This window comes from Larimichthys crocea, chromosome VIII, assembly GCF_000972845.2.
Source record: "Larimichthys crocea isolate SSNF chromosome VIII, L_crocea_2.0, whole genome shotgun sequence".
Lineage (NCBI taxonomy): Eukaryota > Metazoa > Chordata > Actinopteri > Sciaenidae > Larimichthys > Larimichthys crocea.
Genome location: NC_040018.1, coordinates 31,979,804 through 31,989,624, shown reverse-complemented (window position 1 = coordinate 31,989,624; position 9,821 = coordinate 31,979,804). Strand labels below are relative to the sequence as shown.

General features: G+C 43.7%; 2 protein-coding genes across 2 annotated transcripts in view; one reads left to right on the top strand and one right to left on the bottom strand.

Annotated features, from left to right (window-relative positions):
- The first annotated feature begins 3,337 nt into the window (after positions 1-3,337).
- gtf2a2 (general transcription factor IIA, 2) lies at positions 3,338-4,814 on the top strand. Its single transcript, XM_027281265.1, has 4 exons — positions 3,338-3,497; positions 4,165-4,269; positions 4,390-4,547; positions 4,636-4,814. Coding segments are annotated over exons 1-4 (336 nt in total). The 5' UTR covers positions 3,338-3,425; the 3' UTR covers positions 4,637-4,814.
- A 1,737-nt stretch (positions 4,815-6,551) lies between these two features.
- znf395a (zinc finger protein 395a) overlaps positions 6,552-9,821 on the bottom strand; it is a 7,544-nt gene continuing 4,274 nt past the window's right edge. Inside the window, exons 8-9 of the mRNA XM_027281384.1 lie at positions 8,330-8,478; positions 6,552-8,149 (exon numbers count right to left, since the gene is read on the bottom strand). Coding sequence (XP_027137185.1) covers positions 8,038-8,149; positions 8,330-8,478 — 261 coding nt within the window. The 3' untranslated portion in view covers positions 6,552-8,037. The remainder of the gene's footprint in view (positions 8,150-8,329; positions 8,479-9,821) is intronic.

Below are 9,821 nucleotides of genomic sequence, written 5' to 3'. Positions count from 1 at the left end.
ATAGATTATTATGAAGGACTTGAATATCTGTATAGTATATTAGCTAAATAATATATTATTAGGACTATAGAATATATTATAGACTATGAGTTTCTTTCTTCTTTTGATCCCCCCATTAGTTTATATATGATGATATAGATTACTATATTATGGACAACTGATTATATCTTATAGGACTATGATTATATATGATAGACTACAGATTATCATTATGGCGACTATAGATTTAATCTAGACTATAGATTAATATGCTAGACATAGATTTATATTATGGAATATAGATTATATTATTATAGAATAGATTATCTAATTCTATCGGTCTATAGTTATGATATGATAGACTATCGATTATATATTATGGACTATAGATTTAACTATTACTTATTAATATTAGATTATATTTATCACATATAGATTATAATTACTATAATCTAGATCTACTATCGATTATATATTATAGATCTAGATTATTATATCTAGAGACTTAGAATTATATATGGGCTTTAGATTATATTATTATCGACTATAGATTCTATATGATAGGACTATAGTATATATACGGACTATCGATTCTATCTATAGACTATAGATTATCATTATTACTCAGATTATATGTAGATAATATGATTGAATTAGCTATTGATATGAAGTAGATTTATGATATGACTTAAGGATCGATATATGATATAGACTATCAGATTTATATATGATAGACTATAGATTATATATGATAAAAAGATAGTTATATGATAGCAAATTATATAGCTGATTATAGATGACTATAATCATATATGAAGAATAGATTATTATATGATAGACATACTATTATTATATGATTAGATGATAGATCTATATGAAAAGACCAGATTATATATAACTGATAGATATAGTATATAGTGACTATAAGCGATTATTATGTTAGGACTATAGACTTATATATTATAGGATATAGATTTATATATGATAGACTATAGATTATATATTATAGACTATAGATTATATATGATAGACTATAGATTATATATTATAGACTATAGATTATATATGATAGAAGATAGATTATAGATGATACATTGATGTAAATGAACAGCATACATAAATATATAAATAATGTTTCAGGCAGTGATCGGCACTTTCTGATGTTTTGCTGCCATCTGGTGGATTTTCATGAAATGACACACACACACACACACACACACACACACACACACAGAGTAGTGGTAATCGGCATCAGGCCTGACTGTACCGTAAATGATACCATAACACAGACTCTCCAGGAATTCACGATGTTGCGATTTGTAACTTCAACGCAACTTCAGTGAATCCCCGTGAATTCAGGGCGGTGTTGTAATTTTAAACAATCACCGCGATCTTTCCGCAACTTCCGCGCAGTCTGCCCGTGGGATCCAACTCGGGTCAGGGACGACCACACGGTGCGGGAGGCTCCCCTCGTGGGACCTCTCCCCGGCGCTGACTGGCCTCCGCGGCGGCTCTGGGTCGGCTTGATCCGATTAGTCGACTAATCGAAAAAATTATCGATGATTAGTCGACTATCAAAATAATCGTTTGTGGCAGCCCTAATACACGCCAAAATGTATTTTCATCCGCATTTGGCGGGAGTTAATTTAGTGGCCTGCTTGCAAAGTACATGAATTTATTAACATCTCTTTGAAATACAAAATCAAGCAAGTCAGAACAAAAGACATGTTTAAACTCTACAGCAACAGCCACTGTGTGTGTGTGTGTGTGTGTGTGTGTGCGTGGACGGTGTTTCCTCCTGGCATTTTATCGCCGCCTTGTGTTTTTCTGATTTGCTGTGGGATTCTAATGCCTTGATCCCCAAGGTTCTGAGTCTGAGAGCTTCAAATTCAATGTGCATTTCCCTCCAGCGGCTTTAACCACGGAACCTTTCAAATCGCTCAGCTTACCCATCAACATTTTAACCCGAGATTCGGTTTTCAGTTTTCACCGCTGCTAGCAGCTATCGACTATCAATACACGACCGGGCCACACAGGCAGCGAACATTTAGTTCCACTTCGTAGTCACGCTCCAGTCACAGCGTCCTCAAAAAGCGAAACATTTCAGATCGAGACTGAATTTGATGCACGTTTAAAATAAAAGTTACGTTAATAGATTTTCAAAATCATATTTTAGACCTTTTATGAGATTTTAGGGGAATTTTAGACATTTTAAGGCCTTAAATTCAAATTATTGGATTAAGACTTTTTTATACCCTGCAGACACATACAACAATAAAACATTTACAATATAACATGCGACATTCTGTCTCCAGCTCAGAGGAAGAAACACAAACTGTCTAAATGTTGTAAATATGATAAACTCGTTAAATTCAGAAATAATTATCATAATAATGAGAAGAAGATGGGACAACACATTTAAATGAATGAGACAATAAGTCAGAGAGGGGCAGCTGTAACTGTGACAGTCTGAACGTAAAATCAATTTAAATGTTGTTAAATAACGAAGAATGATAATGTCTGTTACTCATTCAGGTTCCACATACTCCACGTGCACAGGTGTAATACTGCACTCTTCTCATTGGCTGAGACGTGTGACGTGTTATGAGCGGACTCTTCTCATTGGCTGAGACGTGTGACGTGTTATGAGCGGACTCTTCTCATTGGCTGAGACGTGTTATGTGAAGAAATGAACAGCTTTTATTATTATTATTATTATTATTTTTGGATTGCTGCAGTTTTATTGTGTGTCCTGCTCAATAGACAGACTTTGATACATCACAACAAAGAGACGCACAGCCTCCTCCAGCTTCAGTGTTGTTGTTGTTGTTGTTGTTGTTGTTGTTGTTGTTGTTGTGGTGGTGGCTGAACAAACACTCACCGTCCGTTCCTCGGGTTGTTTCCGTCCTTCTTCTTTAAGCTGCGCCTCTTTATACTTCATTACTTCATTACTTCATTACTTTATTACTTTATTACTTTATTACTTTATTACTTTCACATCGAGCCTGTCCCGAGTCTCTGTCCTGGCGCGAGCTAGCGCGCGAAGCTTCATTTCGCGGGTAACATGGTCGACATGCATTATGGGAAGTGTAGTGTATGGTCAGTGCGCGCTTTGCACTTGTTTTAACAACTTTTAACTTGAAACGACGTGGCGGGCCTTGAGTTTGACATAAGTAAAAAACTTTCAGTTATATTAAAATATATTTAATCATATTTAAATGTGTAATATATTATTATATTAATATTTAATTAATCTGTTATACTGGCTGTCAGTCATCACGTGACGTGTCAGGAAACGTGAAACGATTAAAAAAAACAATCTGAACTTTTATTTTGAAACACTTGCCCGGAAGCCTCCTCTCTGCTGGCTTCCGGTCTGTGAGCCGTTGTGCCGTTAGCTCCGTTAGCTCCGTGTCTGAAGCTGCTCGCGGCAGTCCGGTTCCGTCATGGCGTACCAGCTGTACCGGAACACCACGCTGGGAAACAGCCTGCAGGAGAGTCTGGACGAACTCATCCAGGTGAGCACGACACACCTGACGCTGCTCAGGTGAGCGCGTTAGCTCCGGGCTAACCTTAGCATCCTTCAGCTAACGAGGCTAACGAGGCTAATTATTACAGTCAGCACGCGCTCATGTTCGTTAGGCTGGGTGCAGCAGCGTCAGTCCTGACGGGTCCATGGTTCCGGTTCTGGTTCCGGTTCTGGTTCCGCAGCTGACTCACGTAAACACACGGATCAGGTTGCTGTTAGCCTAGCCTAGCTTAGCATACAGACCGGAGACACTTTAACGGACTCAGACACGCTGAGCTTCCGGTGTCACCTCTGCAGAACCAGAACCAGAACATGAACCAGAACATGAACTATAACATGAACCAGAACCAGAACATGAACCAGAACCAGAACTATGAACCAGAACATGAACCAGAACCAGAACTATGAACCAGAACCAGAACCATAACATGAACATGAACCAGAACCTCATCACGTCATCTAATATGTGTGTGTGTGTGTCTGTGTGTGTGTGTGTATGTGTGTGTGTATGTGTGTGTCTGTCTGTGTGTGTGTGTGTATGTGTATGTGTGTGTGTATGTGTGTGTATGTCTGTGTCTGTCTGTGTCTGTGTGTGTGTATGTGTGTGTGTATGTGTGTGTATGTCTGTGTGTGTGTGTGTGTGTGTGTGTGTGCAGACTCAGCAGATCACTCCTCAGCTCGCTCTTCAGGTTCTTCTTCAGTTCGACAAAGCGATCAACACGGCGCTCGCCAACCGGGTCCGCAACCGAGTCAACTTCAGGGTGAGTGTGTGTGTGTGTGTGTGTGTGTGTGTGTACATGTCGGCCCGTGTGTGTGTGTGTGTGTGTGTGTGTGTACATGTCGGCCCGGTTCTGGCTCAGTTCTGTCTCCTCCTCCTGCAGGGCTCGTTGAACACGTACCGGTTCTGTGACAACGTGTGGACGTTCGTGCTGAACGACGTGGAGTTCAGGGAGGTGACGGACCTCGTCAAGGTCGACAAGGTGAAGATCGTGGCGTGTGACGGGAAGAGCGAGTCCACCCAGAACAAGACGGACAAATGGTGAGTCCGGAGCTGGTCCTGTCACGTGACCTGGCCCGGTTCAGCCCGGTCCTGCCGCCTGAACATTGATCATGTGTTCTCCTTGCAGAGCGTCGACGTCTCCTCCTGAGTTCTGGTGTCAGACGGAGTCACTGATGGACCTATGGACCTGGACTGTACATATAATTTATTACAGCAGAGTCACAGCTGAGAGAGTGTGTGTGTGTGTGTGTGTGTGTGTGTGAGTGTGTGTGTGTGTGTGTGAGAGAGAGTGTGTGTGAGTGAGTGTGTGTGTGAGAGAGAGAGTGTGTGTGTGTGAGTGTGTGTGTGAGAGAGAGAGTGTGTGTGTGTGAGAGAGAGTGTGTGTGTGAGAGTCTGTGTGTGTGTGTGTGTGAGAGTGTGTGCGTGCGTGAGTGTGTGTGTGAGTGAGCAGTTTTTTTATTTTCAGTTTACAGACGTTCGTGTCAGTTCTCTGTTTGTTACTGAGCTGGATCATCTTTAATAAAAACTTTATTTAACCGTCATGTCGTCACTGCCTCTGCTCAGCTTCACGTAAACACACATGAATGTTTATTCATAGAAACAACTTCAGACTTCAAACTACAGTCTGAATAACTGTCCTGACTCGGGATGTAACGATTCTCACGACATGACTTTTTGTTCACGATACGAAATGAGCTACAGATAAATTCTGACCAAATAAAATGATCTGTTCATTAGTATTATTATAATAATCTTTATTTCTCTACAGAAACTCTCAAACAGTTTGTTCTCTTATAAAAAGTTCATCTTAAACAACAAACACAGATATCTGCGTTCTTTAGAAACAGTTTCAGTAAACTGCTTCTAACTGCTGTGATGTGCAGTTTTCATCTCGAGGGGCGTAACGTTACTTTGCTTCTCACTGTGGCTGATACGCTGCTGCGTGTTGCTCGTGTTGCCGCTGCGTGTTGCTCGTGTTGCCGCTGCGTGTTGCTGCTGCGTGTTGCTGCTGCGTGTTGCTGCTGCGTGTTGCTCGTGTTGCCGCTGCGTGTTGCTCGTGTTGCCGCTGCGTGTTGCTGCTGCGTGTTGCTGCTGCGTGTTGCTGCTGCGTGTTGCTCGTGTTGCTGCTGCGTGTTGCTCGTGTTGCCGCTGCGTGTTGCTCGTGTTGCTGCTGCGTGTTGCTGCTGCGTGTTGCTCGTGTTGCCGCTGCGTGTTGCTCGTGTTGCCGCTGCGTGTTGCTCGTGTTGCTGCTGCGTGTCGCTCGTGTTGCCGCTGCGTGTTGCTCGTGTTGCCGCTGCGTGTCTTCCCTCGCTCTGTGCTCCGTACCTACGTAGTGACGTGAGTCACGTGACCTGACGTTGAACCAATGAATCACCAAGCAGTGACTTTTTAAGATGACATAAGGAAAAGAACACATCCTCCAGCAGACAGTTGGGTTACGCTTGACGAGAAAGACAACAGGGCAACTTGAAACAGGAAATGGCACCAACGTGTGAGAACTACGTCGCCCTTCGACCCCTCTGCCACAGCAGCTGCTGAACTTCAGCAGGTCAAAGTGTTTAACTGTATGTGAAGTCAGAGGACGTAAAGTTTCACTGCGATGCTCGTCGACCTGCTTGTTGATCCATAAAGAACCGAATCAAAGATGGAGCTGGAATCATGAAGGTCTCGGGTTGTTACAGTCTGGACATGTGGAACATGAACACACTGATTCGACTGCATTAGTGTTTTTCATGTAGTGTCAGATTCTCCCTGCGGACACCATCGTGACCAAAAACGTCTCGTTGACTTCCATTCAAACATTTATTTATTCATCTGTCATCACATGATCAAACCTTCTGTGACGTTTTCACTGGATTCCACCAGATGCAAACATTTTCACAAAAAAACTAAAGTTCCTGCAAAAATTCATGCCACAAACTGGACGTAGTCTCTGTGACGTCCCCGCAGACTGTCTAAAACCTGGACGTAGTCTCTGTGACTGTCTAAAACCTGGATGTGGTCTCCGTGACTGTTGTCAGTGAACAAACCAAAGGGAGACGGTTGAGTCCGAGTCGTCTTTTATTGGACACGAGGACTTTGTAGAAAAGAGTGATCATCGTTTACATTTGCTGCTGAACAAACAGGAAGTGGAGGACATAAACAGTCTTTGCTGAACGCTGAAGGCCTCAGAAGAAGATTCATAACTCTGATATGTACACCTCGAAGAACATCTGATGAATCTGAATCAATACTGCATGTGGTTTCCACGGACACCGAGTGGACATGGCTTCAGTTTCCAAACACAGAACGGCTGAAGAAAGGGCTGATGGGAAATGAAGTGAAGGGATATTTACAAATGAGTTAAAGCTCTCCGACACGCCGACCAACACTCAAACGCAGCACGTGTGTTGCACCTGAACGCACCACAAAGATGACGGCAGTGATTTGGCAGGATATGAACACGCTGCTGACCAGGTGAAGCTTCAGATTCGTTCAGTGACACCTTCAATGACCTTTGTTTCCCTGACGTCTGAACATCACGGCAGGCCTCGTTCATACAAACTCGAACTTCAACCAAAGCTCAAGAAGATTGCGTCAACGTGTTGCTGGAGACGAACGTCTGGTGGAGATCATTTCACATTTAGCCACCGCAGAACTAAACTAAAAACTTCATCAGTGATCCATCATCATCCAGATTAAATGTCTGCATATATTCACGTTAATACTAACAAAGAACTTTGCTTCACATCTTTAACGTCTTATTTGTGTTTGCACTTTGGAATAAAGTGAATATTAATAAAAGTCACGGATGGACACCTTCAGGTTTTCTTTTGCTTTTGGACAGGCTAGCAGTTTCCACCTGTTTCCAGTCTTTATGCTAAGCTAAGCTAACCTTTTTTCCCTGTTAAAAGTTTTTGTGACTTTACAAATAAAATCTGATTTGATCAAATATCTGAACGAACAGTCTGTATGGAAATCTGGGCGTCGTCTGTGTATAATATGGCACGTACAGGTCCATTAGCTGAGCTGCCTCACCTGGTTCAGGTACACAGAGCGCTGATGCCTTCTGATCATGTGACTGACCATGTGCTGGTGAGGAGCCAAACAGGTGCTGGAAAGTGAAGTTATCTCTGTGAACCTGAACCAGCTGACCGAGCCGAGCCGAGCGAGCGTTTCCATGGTTACTGAATGTTTATGTGACTCCTTACTTTCAAGGTCAAAGGTCACATGATAGCTGCCCCAATCAAGAAGCACCGACAGGAAACGACATCTACGAAACACGTAATGTAAAAAACAGAGTGAAGACACTTTAGCAAAAAAATGTAGAAAGAGTATAAAAAACAGAAAATATAAAAACGTCCACCAGGTGAGGCTGACATCTGTCCGTCCACCAGGTGAGGCTGACGTCCGTCCACCAGGTGAGGCTGACGTCCGTCCGTCCACCAGGTGAGGCTGACGTCCGTCCGTCCACCAGGTGAGGCTGACGTCCCCAGCCTGCTTCAGTCCTTGTTCTTTCCTCCTCTTCGTCTCGCTCTTCCTCTGTGGTTCAGTCGAGGAAGCGCTGGCAGGCTTTCTTCCAGCGGCACGCCGTGCACCACTGGTCTCTGTGCTCGATGCCGTAAACTTTCCGGCATTTCTTTGCTTCACCGCGAATCCTCCTGACGGAGAGAGGAAGACCGAGAACATCATCAGGTGACTTCACAGATGTTTCCTTTAGCTTCCTCACAGGACTGTTGTCAGACTACATTTATTGTTCCCAAGCTACATGAACACGTTGATGTTTAATATGTTCCAATATGTTTCATAGGAAACAGCACAGAGTGACACACTGTACTGACCTGCAGGGGGCGCTCTGATGCTGCAGCCACTGCTCTCCAACACTGGCCGAACGCACCCGAAACGCCAAACCCTGAAGAAGAAGAGAAGAGTGAGAGTCTGTCTGTCTGTCTGTCTCTCTGTCTGTCTGTCTGTCTGTCTCTCTGTCTGTCTGTTAAAAACATCCTGCAGTGTCCCCCTCCGGCCTGCAGGTGGCAGCGCTGCATCATGTCAGTTTGATGGAAAATGTGAGCACAGACCATGAGGAGGGATTTTCCTGCTGGATGAAAACCATCAGGGAGGAGTGAACACCGCTCCACCCTCCCTCCACCCTCCCTCCACCCTCAAACCAGTTTTAACAGGCTTCTCTGGCTGCTGCAGGAAATCAACAATAGACTGCTGAACACGAGCAGAAAACAGAAGTGAACGAGAGAAGTTGATGGAGGTGGATTGAAGGGAGCTAACTCGACATCCTGACGGAGGAGCAGCAAGGAAGCACCACCCACACTGCTGCACCTGCAGCTGTACTCGAGTATCTGTTCTGATTACATTACTTATGATCAACAGTCAACGTCAACATGGTCAGCAACAGCAGGCACAGCAGCAGCTAATCCAGATCTGTTAGGTTAGACAACTACACCCACAACTACACCCACAACTACTACTACAACCACACCTACAACTACACCCACAACTACACCCACAACTACTACTACAACCGCACCTACAACTACACCCACAACTACACCTACACCTACAACTACTACTACAACTACACCTACAACTACACCTACAACTACTACTACAACTACTACTACAACTATAACTACACCTACAACTACAACTACTACTACAACTACACCCACAACTACACCTACAACTACTACTACAACTACTACTACACCTACAACTACTACAACAACTACACCTACAACTACTACTACAACTACACCTACAACTACACCTACAACTACTACTACAACTACACCTAGAATTAAACTACACCCACAACTACAACTACTACTACAACTACACCTACAACTACAACTACACCCACAACTACAACTACAACTACACCTACACCTAGAATTAAACTACACCTACGACTACTACTACAACTACACCTACAACTACACCCACAACTACAACTACAGATATATAACAGCAGCAGTTCTGTCCTCAGAGGTCAAAGTTCAGTGCATTCAAATGCTTTATGTCAACCGGAGAAGCTTCAGGCCGCGGGCTGTGATTGGCCCCCGGGCCTTACTTTGGACAGCCCTGCTCTAAACAGTGATTGGCCTCAGCACCAACAGCTGGAGGAGGTCCAGCACCTGGCGACCTGCTACACCACCAACAACCAAGACGACCAAGCAGATCATCGTGGACCTCCATCAGGGTCTCCAACTTAGCTTACTTAGCGCTAACAGCAAACTGAGCTAACAGCAGCTAACATGAGCTAACAGCAGCTAACAGCAGCTAACAGACTGAGCTAACATGAGCTAACAGCAGCTAACA